Genomic DNA, 14241 nt, shown 5'->3' with positions numbered 1-14241 from the left:
TACCCATTAGATAACAAATGATGAGAAAGTCTCTCATACCAAGCTCTTGGAGCTTGCTTCAGCCCATACAAGGCTTTCTTCAGTTTATAAACACCATCTCTCATTTGAGGATCCTCAAAACCCTTTGGTTGTTCTACAAAAACTTCTTCATTCAAGTCACCATTTAAAAAGGCTGTTTTAACATCCATTTGATACAATTTAAACTTAAGATGACATGCAATGGCACAAAGTAACCTAACGGACTCAAGTCTAGCAACGGGTACAAAACTCTCATCAAAATCAATACCCTCTAATTGAGAGTATCCTTGAACAACAAGCCTAGCCTTGTTTCTAACCACATTCCCAAATTCATCAGATTTATTTTTAAAGATCCATTTGGTTCCAATGACATTTGTTTTGGCTGGTCTTTTTACAAGAGTCCACACTTGGTTTCTTTCAAATTGATTCAATTCTTCATGCATTGCACTCACCCATTCCTCATGATTGAGTGCTTCTTTGACAATTTTAGGTCCAACAATGGACACATAGCACACATGAGCAAGTTCATTGGCCATCTGTTTTCTAGTTCTAACTAGTTGATTTATAGAACCTAGAATCAAATCTTCACCATGGTTACACCTCACCTATCTTGGTTTTTCAGGTCTGTCACTCATAATTTTGTCATTTTGATCGCTCTCGGACTTATCAAACTCAACAATTTTTTGAGTCATCAGTAAGTTCATCACTGCCTAACTTGGATTCATTTTTAACCAAATCATCCTCTTTTAAAATAGATTGAGGAAACAATTCATCCTTATCTGCAGCCATTTCAATAGATGCATCATGATCATCTATTTTCACATTTATGGACTTCATCATAAAATTTGTTCGCAAATTGAACACTCTGAAAGCTCTACTGTTTGATGAGTAGCCTAAAAACAGATCTTCATCACTTTTAGAATCGAATTTCCCCAAATGTTCTCTATCCCTAAGGATGTAACATGCACTCCCAAACACTCTACAGTGTGTAACCTTGGGTTTCCTACCCTTCCACAGTTCGTATGGAGTTTTTTTGGTTCCCGGCTCAAGGTAGACTCTATTTATGATGTAACATACTGTGTTGGCAGCCTCAGCCTAAAAATGTTTAGCAAGATTTTTGCTATTCAACATCACTCTTGCCATCTCAATCAAAAGCCTATTCTTTCTCTCAACAATTCCATTTTGTTGAGGTGTTATAGGAGCTGAGAATTCATATTTGATACCCATTTGACAATAAAACTCATCGAATTGAGAGTTTTCAAAATCAATTCCATGGTCTGATCTAATTCTGGACAGGGTTGACAGACTTGTCATACCTTCACTTTTCAGCAGTTTTACAATCTTGACAAAATGATGGAAAGTCTTCGACTTGTCTTTAAGAAATGACACCCAAGTGTACCTAGAAAAATCATCTACCATGACCAAAATGTATTTTTTTCCACCCATTGACAAAGTTTGGACAGAACCAACCAAATCCAAGTGAACTAGTTCAAGTGTCCTAGAGGTGCTTATGTCTTTGACCCTTTTGTGTAGTTTTTTGGTTTGTTTCCCCATTTAACATGGACCACAAATAAAAGTTTCGGATTTTCCCATCTTTGATGGACCTCTAACAACCTCATGCTTAGACAACTTGTAAATGTCATGAACATTAATGTGTCCAAGTCTTTGATGCCAAAGAGAGCTAGTGTCATCAATAGCTCTATTGCAACATTGCCATCAATTACATAGCAATCATCCCTCGACCTAGGGACATTCAAGATCTCCCTTCCTTGGGAGTCAACAATTCTACATCCACTCTTGGACGTACACACTTCACCACCCCATTCATCACATAGTTGACTAATACTAAGTAAATTAGAATTCAACCTATCAACAAACTTTACATTTTTCAATTCGGGTATACCGAGAATGTGTACAATCCCTTTTCCACTCACATAGGACTTTTCTCCTCCTCTAAAAGTCACACTACCACCATCATAAGGAGCAAGTGAGGTAAAGACCTCCTTATCTCCCGTCATATGTTTGGAACACCCACTATCTAGGTACCAAATATTTCTCTTAGTGGCTGAAAATGTGGTCAAGGTTACTAGACATTTAATGGAGCTCTTCACAACCCATCTTTGATGTGGACTTGACTTATTTTTGGGAAGTGGGGTGACAAGTAAGGCAATTTTGGTTACCTCTTTGATTAGATTGTTCACTTGCTCTTGAAGAGAAATACTTTTCTTTGCTTCATTTGATTTTTTTCCTCTAAGTTTGTTGCAATTTGATCTAATGTGACCCTTGACATTATAATGATGACAAACCGGGACAAACCTTGTTTTTCTATGTGAAGTAAAGCAATCAATTTGTGTGACACTTGGTGTAGCTTGGCTTGACTTGACTTAGAATGAGATGCATTTTGACCAATGTCAATGAAACTTAGACCCTTTTTGACACTATGATCAGATTTTGACTTGACAAAAATGGTTTTTGTGTTAGATACACTAGGACTATTTTCACTAAAACTCAAACCGGTCTTGTCCCCATGATGCTTCCCTATTCTAAGCATCCTATCAACTTTTTCAGCCCCAATGGTGAGCTCAACAATACTCTCATTTGCATTATTCACTTATTTTTGAAGTTTCTCATTCGAAGATTTAGAGTAGATGTCGCTCTCCTTGAGCACTTTGACTTGACTTTCTAGATTTTGTTTCAAGATAGCCACACTTTCTAATTCACTCTCTAATATATGACTCAATCTTCTCACTCAATTTCAATTTGGCATTCTTAAGTTTCTGATTTTCTTCCTTTATGCTAAGTGTTTCGGTGAAAAGTAAGTCATACTTATCACAGAGTGCAGTGTAAGACTCATCATCAGGAGCAAATTTTGAGTCAGACCCACCATCAACTTGTTCAATCTTTTTTATTGATGCAACAAATGCAACTTCATCACCCTCAATGTCGGATGAGACTTACAATCATTTGAGTCCTCACTCTCACTATCACTCCAAGTGATCTTCATGGCTTTATTCTTACTTGAAGAAAAATTCTTTCTATTATTTGCACATTCAATTGCTATGTGACCTATTCCACCACAAATGTAACATTTCACATCTCTCTTGGTTGTTCTTCCTTCTTTAAAGTTAGGTTTCCTCTCTTGTTTTCTCTCAAATGAATTCTCTCCTTGAGGTTTGAACTTGAAGTTGTTACCACTAGTTCTAGCTTATCTCCCTTTATTTCTAAGAATTCGCCTAAACTTTTTGACAAAAAGGGTAATCACATCATCGGACATTGATGATTTTTCACTCAAGTTTTCACTCATTTCTTTGATACTTTGCAAAGCAATATCCTTTGATTTCTTGTTGTCCCTTTCATCCATTTCAAGCTCCATCTCAAAAGTTTTAAACTTTCATAACAATTTACCAATTTTGAGTTCATCCAAATTTTGGACTTCTTGAATTGCATGTTTCTTAGATTGAAATCTCTTAGGTAGAGATCTAAGAACCTTTTGGACAATAGTAGACTCTTCATATGGTTTACTTAAGGATATGGCTTCATTTGTGAGGACTTCCAACCTTTCATAGAACTCGGAGAATGACTCGGACTCTTTCATCCTAATTTCTTCAAATTTGGCATGAACCATTTGAAGCTTGAGTGACCGAACTTGTTTGTCTCCTTCATGAATAACCCGAAGCTTGTTCCAAGCTTGCCTAGCTGTGACACAATGTTGTATGTGTGCAAATTGTGAGGATGATAGTGCAGTGACAATAGCATTTCTAGCCTTCTTGTTCAAGCTAGATGCTGTGATTTCGGCTATAGACCATTTAGACCTAGGCTTAGGAATTTCAATTCCATCTACAATTTTAGTGGGAGGAATCCACTCAACAGTGAGATATTCATATGCCAACTCATCATAGGCATCAAGGAAAATTTCAAATTTCTCTCTCCAAGCAGTGTAGCTGCTGCCGTCAAAGAATGGAGGAGAGTTACAAGACCCTGCAACTCGATCTCTTTCCATCTAGACACACCTAAAAACAAACAACACCCTAGGATCTCTCTATTTTCTTTTAGAGTAGCGCTCTGATACCAATTGAATGTTTGTATTAGGTGATTTATCTACTTAATTAACTTGATTAAAACCACAGTCAGTAATCGGACACCAATTTTTGTTTATGTGATAACTCAGGGACTAATCAAACAGACAAAACTCTGATGACACTGTGGCTAAAATATGAAGACACAGATTGACACTTGTGAATCATAAATAACTTTTGTAAACAACACAAATCAAACACACCAAAGGATCAAGTGACAACCTATACACTCAGAAGACCCATCACAGTAGGCATCCCAGTGTTATCCACAACTACAGTGGTGTATGATTAATTAAACAGTTCCATATGACATATAGCAATATCAAGCATATAAATTAAATGCAGATTTGTGTTTAAAAGTTGAGTGAGTCAGTAAACATAACAACACAAAATGGAGACGAAGGCTCACAAGATGTTCACCCAAAAAAACCACAAAGTGTAAAAACTGGGGGTTTTTTCAGCTGACCGGGCAATTCACTATAGAGGAGGTTCAATACAAAGGGAGCATACAGCACATAAGCTGAATCACTAAGTCCTAAACTAAGTGGTAGCTTCTTACCCTTTTGTGCAACTTCCAAAAGCAAGACAATTAGTCAATCATGAAGATAGCAGCTCAAACTCCAAGCTCATCAACCCATGACACCGATTCATACCAAGCATAGCAGATTCTTCAATGTATGAACATGATATGCAGATTTGGATTCTTTAAAAATCAACATTCTCAAAGAAGAGACATGAAAAGGCTAATGAAGAATCCCAGATCTAAAATCGAAATGATAGTCTTTATGAATTTGTGAAAAGCTTTAGAACACACTCAAATACATTCAGATTTGAGAGGGTGAAAAACAAGTTAAGAAAATCATTTAGTTTGAGAAAATCGAAAGCATTTTCTTACTTGAAAAGATGAGCACACACCAAAAGCCTCTAGCACTCACGCAGCAAGCAAGCCTAGATAAAATTCACGTCACATACCAAAGACCCAAACCAAGTACGCCAAAATACTCACTACGCACACACCTATTGTCTACCCATGCCACGTGGAAGCTGAGTAGTGGCTGTCCACAAGAGACAAATGAAGGCATATTCTTTTTGTCCTAGAAAGGAATCCTAGTACAGCAAAAGATAAGGATGTAGAGCTGTAAATTCAATAATATCCTCATTTTGCAAAAATCACAAAAGAGGAAGAAGATGAATAGTGATGTGAGTGTGTGAGTGAACAAACAGATGATGTGCAGTGCACATCCTTGTTAAAGAAAGAGAAATGGGCTTTAAGAGCCAAGTCACGAAATGGGCTGCTAAACTGTCAAAAATTATTCAAGTGATAAAACTGCAAGTGCAGTACACGTGTGAAGAAACTTGTTTTTATGATCAGTGAGTGACTAGTCAAATAGACACAAAACTGTTTTTCGTGAAATGCATGGAGTGCATTATACCTTAGAGTCTATTGCATTGCAACTTCATTCTTGATTTCTTCAACACAAGTGATCTTAACCTTAATTCTAGCCTAGAGCTTGTGAGTGAATAATTAAAAATTAAAACAATGATTTTGACAAGGAAAAGCCAATACAAAATCCTAGAAATTAACACTAAGTACCTAATATCTTCCAACATGGCTATATATAAGTCAAGCTCACAAACTCTGACCATTCAACCCTCACCTCATCAATTTGAGCTTGAGTGTAACCGTTTTGCTGCTTCTTTGTGGCACTCCACTGAAAAAATAAAACAAAATCACTATCATGATAATGCACAGTAGATAATTCATTAATTTACACCAACATATAAGTGCATGCAATTTCTTCAAAATATTAGGCCTAATATAAAGTTCTTCAAAATATTAGGAATAGACTCAAAGTTTGCTGCATGGTTGATTGCCAATTTAGGAATAGACTCACAAGGGCAAGGTATACTCTTGGATTTTTAGAAAAATAAGTACAAGTCCAAATGCTTTGAAAATTGGTGGAATGATTCTAGACATACAAAGTTTTATACACAAAATATCAAATGTTTTGGGGTTGTCGATCAAGACAGTTTCATCATTCAATCAAGCCTAGGATTTGGGAGCAATGCTCATCCACCAAATCCAAGTGTTGAATGAATGAGATCCCACAACCTCAAACCACTTGACCTTGCATGAGAAAATCAATCTCTAAAAGTCTAACATCATTCCAAAAACTTTAATTTGTAATAAATTCATAAGGTACACAAGGTTAGGCTAGAAAACTTAGGCATGCAAAAGATACTTTTCTGTCATATATATTTCAGAATTTTAGGGCCAACTTAGAAATTGCATAGCTAATGCATCTGGGGTCCGATTGATGTCATGATCTTGGTCATGAAATGACCATTAGGATGTCTAGGATATGCTCGCCAAACATCAGCTCAAGATACTTTACCAATTAATATAGAATTCGAAAAGAGTATCACAGAGTCAGTGACTGCCAAAATAAGAAAAAAAGGATTTTGTGTAAAAGCTTAGGACTTTGAACACTTTTGCCAAAACAAAGCATATCAACATACTCAATACAAAAATACTAAGGTCTACACAGAGTCCACAACTTAGTTTAGGTTTCCTTACCCAAGAGTGCTACTCAATATTGAGAAAACCTCAAGGACTGTTCTGCATGAAAGCTTATAGAAGTGGCTCTCCTCAAACTCACAGAGGAAATCTTAAAACACAGCTGTTTTCCCAATCCTTCACTAATCTATCCAAAGAGCTTTAAATACTATGCTCCATCATTTATATGAAATCATCAGGAAATGAAGAAATAATTGATTAGCAAGATCATAATAGTAATGAGACAATTCAAACAAATAAACATGTGAAAAGAAATTAAACACTTGCTTTAAATATCAGAGTAATTAGTAATGTGCTACTAATGGTTGGGCAAAGCCTTTAGAATGCTGGAAGGATTATGAGCCATGCAGTTAATCTAAACGATATGATCCATATAATGCAGTATGCTAACCTTTAAGCAATGAAGTTCAATATCATCCCAGTTATAAATATATGGATACCTGTCATTAATTAAAATGGTTAGCCATACTAAATAAGATAAAACATCACTCTTAAGTAACATAACCTCATTAAACACAGATATTTGGGATAACATAAACAGAAGATAAGCTAGTGCATAATACAAAATGAGAGTGTTGCTTATAAAGCTAACTCTAGTAAACAACTTAACAAGTGTGGTCACTTATTATCATCACATTGCAAAGAAAAAAAAAATTGTAGGGCAAAGACCAACATTGGTAATCCATATTATCACTACAAGAAAAACTTGAATAGACATCACTGTTTTAATATCAGTTTTTATATAAACTGATATTGTAAAATTTTAGATATCGGTTAATTTTTTAGACGATGTCTTAATTTATTAACATATCACTAGTTTTTTTTTTTGATATCTTAATTTTGTACTTTTGATTAACTTTTCAAAAAAACTGATATGTAAAAGTCAGATCTGATAACTATATTTCACCTAAAAAAACACGGGGTCCTAACTTAAAAATTTTAGCAGGTTTCCAACTCCCAGTCACGACACACATATTCCCTCAGACTCCTTTTTTTTTCTTCTTTGGCTCGAACACTCTCCTTCTCTCTCATTCACTCGATCAATAACCCAGCTCAATCCTTCTCTCTCGTTCTCATTCTCAGTCGATCTTGGCGTCGCCACTGCCAAAAGTCCTTGGTGTCGGTGGCTCTCATTCTCCCTCCTCTTTTTCGCGTCGATGGCGTCCTTTGGTTATGGCGTCGATCAACTGGAGTGTGGAAATTGTAAGCTCAATCCCTCATCTCTTTCGCTTTTTCCCCTTCTCTGTACCTCCTCCTCGTGGGTTTCTTCTTTCTAAATTAGGGGTCGTCAAGTGCGTTCTCTCTTCCTTTTCTCTGAAACTCATTTCCTCTTAGATCTGTGACGATCTGCGAGGTTCATCCATGGCTTTAAAGCGGATCTTGAAGGAGCTCAAAGATCTCCAGAAGGACCCCCCAACCTCTTGCAGCGCAGGTACAATCTCCTTCTTCGATTTTCCATGTTCTTATTCCTCTTTTTTGTTGGTTTTAGCGTTTACTTTCCAATTTCAGTTTCCTAAGCTTCTTTTGAAGCTCGATCTATGAATTTTTATTTGTTTGCGGACATGGGTCGTTATAAAAGTTTTATATTTTGTTATATATTATGTCTGCGTGTTAGCTTGAGCTTGTTTAGTTGTTTTTTTTATTTCTTTTTAATTTTGGGTTTTGTGGAGATTCTCATTTTTTGATTTGTAAGAAATGAAAGCATGTGTTCGAGTACCTACATGACCATGAGCTGGTCAGCTGGTGTGTCTGTGTTATAAAGGCAATGAAAGTATCTGGGTATATTGAGACATTGGGTTGTGTGTTGAGTGATTTCATTTGTAAAGATATACAGGCCTTGAATATGAAATATAGGGTCTTTGTTTATGGCTTTGGGTGTCTTGTAAGGTTGTTTTTTTATTTGTTCTTCTCATAATGCAATTTTCTTGAAAAAAAAATTGTTGAAAACTTGTGAAATTTTGGTTTTCTAATGTGCTAACATAAATTTGACTTGAGCTTATGTGGACAGTTTTCTACTTGGTGTTTCATAATATGGTCATATACTAATTAATTTAGTTGCTAAGGAATAAGTATATAGGTTTGGGTTTGATTATGATTGTGCTATCTTCCATAGGTTATTTATTCTTTGCTTTGGCTATTTATGTGAAACGAAAAAGTATTAGCATAAAGCTCCTTGTATCCATGCATACTTATAGAACTATATATATGTATATATATCAAAAAAAGCATGCTTATAATTTTCATATAAAAAAAAATGCAATGATCGAACACATCTTTTGTTTCTTTTGGTAAACCAATGAACACATCTACTTTGGGACTTGTAATGAATTCATGAATTGATGACCCCACCAAACATTCTTTTCAGATTAATAGCTAGATTATGATGTTCCAGTTAACTGAAGCGTAGGCATCCAACTGGGCCAAATGAGAACATTTTTAATGCTATTTAAAGCTATTTAAAGCTAATTAATGCTAATTTATTTTCTTCCTTCTCTGCCATTTTTCTTCATATCAATCATCTTTTTTTGAATTCATAGATAATGCCTTTAGCTGTAGATTTTTAGTCCCATGGCTGAAGCTAAATTAGATAGAAAGAATATCATTGAAAAGTATGTATTTGCCGCAGAAAGATAGCAGTGCAGTTAAAGAGGCACTTGATCAGCTAAGTGAAGTTGGTTGGGCCAAGAAATGGAGTTCTCAGCCATATGTCTCACGGCGTACGGTCAGTCTCCATCACAAATGTGAAGTTCTGGGAAACTGCTACCCAAAAATTAGCCACATCTACAAACTCATGCATACATGTACTTGAATGATAATGATCTGTTCAATGTATTGAATTATTGTTTATACATTTGCTTGGTTGGAAAATAGATAGGTTGACTCGTTCAAGTTTCAACATTTATGCACCAGACTTCTCTTAGGGAGCTGACAACTTTTGGAATTAAAAATGCAGAAACCCTTGCAGTTCCCAGTGTCAGAAATGATGTAAGTATTTGTAACACACTGGTTATTTATTTGTGCTACTTGCATTCAGAATGAGCCAAAATTATATGCAAAAACTTTCTTGGATGTTCTTACTTTTACATACAGCTTCTTAACCTTTAGGCTCTTTTGTGCAAGTTTGTTTTGCAAATCGTCAACACTACATTTATATATCTATTTCCTTTTTTTATGGTTTCAACTTCTATGAAGACAAATCTCACATCAGCAAACCCTTAATCCAAACTACTTAGATAAAAGATGTCCAGACCAATTTTGAGTTAAAATTGTCAGCATCCTATTGTGAATTTCTCTACCTTTTTGTCTTCTTATCTTTCTTTAATCTTTAGTGAATCTGAATTGTTATAAACTGACTGGAAAGACAAGGCACATCACATCTAAAATTGGATGCGGCTCTTTCTATATGCATTTTTCAGGCATTGATTTCAAACTACTTTTTGTAATATTAATATCTCTCAGTGATACAGGCCGCTTTTCTATTCACCGTGGTGGGGACAACAGGATTCTTAGGTCTTCTTGCTGGCCAACTTCCTGGGGTAAATTTGATTATATCTCCTTTTCTCTGTAAGTCCACATATAAGTTATACAACAACTATCTTAGACAGTGTGATTGGGAGGGGTTGTTTGTGTTCCTATATGTGTGTAATGATAATTTTCTTTTCAATTTTTACTGTTTTTTTCTGTACCAGTGTATAGTTGAGGTAGTGTTTTTCTTCATCTATTGACATGAAATCATGCCTTTTGCTACTTGTACGTAACTATATGAATGTTTTCATGCAAACATCCTTTCTCTGATCTCGATGAATATATAGGAACCTGGTCTTTGAATTATATTGTTACAGTGTATCACTACCTGCATCAGATTATTAGTTTTCTCTCTTGCATCTTGTGTAAAAGTGGAGGAATTTTCTCAGTACCTTGCTGGTGCATTTGATCATACATTGTGCATGAATTCGAAAGGTCTGGCTATATAAGAGGGGAGGAGGAATCCAATTATTATGTAAGCTAGCCCTTTTTTTTTTTTTTTTTAAATTTATAAGGACCTATGTCAGGCAAATTTTATTGCAGCGAACTAGGAGAAAGCATTTTGGGGTCAAGCACGAATAATCTATAGTGACTTTCATTTGATTCTTGATAGTTAAAGTATGACAAGCAGACCTCTGTCTTGAATGTCACAGATAATAATAGCTGCTTGACATTTTCACTAAACAAAGAAATTGAATGTCACAGATAATTATAGCTACTTGACATTTTTACTAAACAAAGAAATTAACTTATGCACACAACTTAAATTGTAGAAGAAGTTTAAGACAGAAAAAGCAAGGGATTCTGTTTCATCTTTGTATCAGCCTAATCATTTCCCAATATTTGTCAACTGCATTTTTGGGATACAGGCTTGCCTTGAGGTCTTTTGCAATAATATTTTTGTTGAAGTGTTGAACTGTTATATTCACATATTGAATTAGAGGAATTATACAATATAGAGAAAAATTTGAATGCCTTACAGAGAAATTTTTTTTGAAAAGATTCTGGTTTTTACTGACATCTTGGGTTCTCACTGTACCAAACTTGAAGGATTGGGGCTTTTTTGTGCCATACTTGATTGGGAGCATCTCTTTAGTTGTTTTGGGTGTGGGAAGCACTGCCCCTGGGTAAGACTAAGTTTTATATGGAATTTAATTTGTATGCCTTGATACTCTTAGTGTTTTAACAGTTTTTCTAATTCTTGCATTAAAAACTAAGCTTTATCTGCACTTGTAGGCTTCTTCAAGCTGCCATATCTGGCTTTTCATCATTCTTCCCAGATTATCAGGAGAGAATAGCTAGACATGAAGCTGCTCATTTTTTAGGTACTTCATTTCATTAAAACACATATCAGATTCTTAATATCAAACTTTCTGACTGATAAATAGTGCCTCGGATTTTGAGTTGCTTACTTGACATACTGATAAAACAATTTTCTCTTTGGATAGTTGCTTATTTGCTGGGCCTCCCCATTCTGGGGTATTCTCTAGATATCGGGAAAGAGCATGTCAATCTCATTGACGAAAGGCTGGAAAAGCTTATATACAGTGGGCAGCTTGATGCAAAGGAGCTAGACAGGTATTTATATGATAGTTATAGCTACTGGAATTATCAATTTGCTTCAGTAATATTTCCTTCTGAAACTGCAACAAATGTACTCCTAGTGCTTTTGAAAATGGTGCATCTTTTCACTGTAAATCCATTAGTCTGTCTCATTGTTTCCTGATAATCTGATTTGGCTTGTGCGCAACCAGTCCATTTGAATATGCCTGTTGCAATGTTTCCACATGACTCTATCATATTCAAATGCAATACATAGTTGCATTTCACTGCAGGAAAATATATCCTTATAAATTGATACATTTGAAGTCTATAATATGTGTGTGGTGGAGAAGAACTAAATTGTAGTAGCCTTTTAGGTTGGCAGTGGTAGCAATGGCTGGACTCGCAGCAGAAGGTCTGAAATATGATAAAGTGATTGGTCAATCTGCTGATCTTTTCACTCTTCAGGTTTATAACTAGTTGAATACCATTTTCCTAAGAGTAATTGTTTTGTGGATAATATGTTATCCCAATTTCAGAGACTTGATTTTAATTTTTCACATATTCTAGATCTCTTTGTCCAAAGAAGCTAATGGATTGATTCTTGTTATTTCAAAATGCAATGATGTATTGTTATTCTCTGTTATGATTTTGGCATATATTGGCATGGATCTGTAGGTTGGATGAGTTGGATTCTTCAATGACGATGAGTTGGGTTCCATGACCTGTTTTTTTAAATTTTTTTTGTTCTCATTTGTGTGGTTATGCAGGACTTATTCCCTTGTGCTGTGATCCTCTTTCTTTATTTTTTTATTTTATTTTTTGTATAATAGTAACCTTAAAGAAACTGAAGCAGCATAAAGAGGTTCTTTTCTCCAACTTTTGAAATCCATCTTCCACAATAAGATGATTTACTAAAACATGTTTTATCTTTTGCAGACTGACACTGCTTCTGTCTTGCTAGAAGCCACAATAAGATGATCCTCTCAATAGTGCGTGCTTTTTTAAACATTTGTATGTTATGAAAGTCATAAATTTTATTCATTTTTCCTCTACTTCGTGTTGCAGGCCCTCAGCTTCCCTTACTTGGGCAGTGCTTCAAAAAACATGAGGAACCAACACTCTGCAGTAAGTACCCATTTATATCCCATTTCCCAATAATTTATTCTCTGCTAATTTATTCTCAATTATTTGATCTTTCTTACATTTCTTGGTTATGTTTCATTTGTTTTATGTAAATTTCTTCCATGGTTTTTGATATGTGGATTGGTTCTTTTATAGCATGCAAGTTGGGAAAAATGTTTTATTATAATGTAATTTGCTATGCTATATATTTTCAGTGGTCTAATCCAAAGCACAAGCGAAGCAGTTACACCCAAGCACAAATTGATGAGGTGTGGGTTGAATGGGGACAGTTTGTCATCTCGACTTATATATAGCCATGTCGGTACGTATGAAGTAGGGTACGTTAGCCATTTTGTGGTATTTAGATGGCCAAGCCAATTTTTTGTAAAGGAAGAACAAGTGCATGCAGATTTTAGAACAATGTAGTCAAAGGTTCAGAAAATTGCTGCCATGCCAATATTTTGAAAGTGTAGGCAGCTTTGAATTGGAACAATTGATGGGGTTATGGAATTTAATTTGATCATGGCTGGGACTATTGTTTTTGTGGGATTAATTTGTAATCTTTTTATTTGTACTTAATTGGAATGTTTGGATGAATGAAATGCATTTTTGTACTTGGAATATTTGAATGGAAGGCAAATTTGAAAATGCACCAATTTTAGGCCACACATTTGTCTACTTGCATATCCATGGCATTTATATGAGGTTTTGCACAAAAAAAAAAAAAAATATATTTCACACCAACCTTACATATCAGATTTTAAGTACCAAACCGATATGTTGTACACCTTTTATATCCGATTTTAAGTACAAAACCGATATGTTATACACCTTTTATATCAGATTTAAAGTACAAAACCGATATAGTATACACTTTTTATATCAGATTTTAAGTACCAAACCGATATGTGATACACCATTTATATCCAATTTTAATTACAAAACCGATATGCTATACTCATTTTATATCTGATTTTTAGTACCAAGACGATATTGAATACATTTTGTATATCGGTTTCAAAATTACTAATGATATCATAAGTATCTTACATATCGGAATGTAGTTTTTAAGGTATCAGAAATCATTAATATCTGATAACAATGATGGTATATCATATCGGATTATCAAACAAATACGATATCTAATATAATATAGACATCAGTGAATAACCGATATGTAATATGGGAGAATAGATATCGGCACGCATTATATCGGTTGGAAACCTAAATAGATATCGGTTTATCACTGATATATATGAAGGTTTTTCTTGTAGTGTATAATAGCAATTGTATTCTAACTGATATTCAATTCATCTTCCTCTGCCAATTGAAGATGAAATATTCATTCAAAATTCCTTTGAAAATTTTAAAGGAGTG

The 14241-nt window shown here is 34.9% G+C and overlaps 1 protein-coding gene and 1 long non-coding RNA gene across 2 annotated transcripts; both read left to right on the top strand.

The window, feature by feature from the left end:
* Positions 1-9268: 9268 nt before the first annotated feature.
* LOC147277730 (uncharacterized) lies at positions 9269-12332 on the top strand. The gene is made up of 8 exons (XM_086255705.1): positions 9269-9394; positions 9583-9657; positions 10140-10208; positions 11248-11324; positions 11434-11522; positions 11646-11775; positions 12117-12207; positions 12279-12332. The coding sequence occupies exons 1-8, from the start codon at positions 9284-9286 to the stop codon at positions 12330-12332; spliced, it is 696 nt and encodes a 231-aa protein (XP_086111831.1). The 5' UTR covers positions 9269-9283.
* Positions 12333-12523: 191 nt separating this feature from the next.
* LOC147277729 (uncharacterized) lies at positions 12524-13387 on the top strand. The gene is made up of 3 exons (XR_015123924.1): positions 12524-12731; positions 12808-12867; positions 13080-13387. It is a non-coding gene; the product is annotated as an uncharacterized LOC147277729 (long non-coding RNA).
* Positions 13388-14241: the final 854 nt, after the last annotated feature.

This window comes from Dryas octopetala, chromosome 8 (genome assembly GCF_963921425.1).
Source record: "Dryas octopetala chromosome 8, drDryOcto1.1, whole genome shotgun sequence".
NCBI lineage: Eukaryota > Viridiplantae > Streptophyta > Magnoliopsida > Rosales > Rosaceae > Dryas > Dryas octopetala.
Note: the sequence above shows the minus strand (reverse complement) of the source record. Positions and strands in the feature narration are given on the sequence as shown.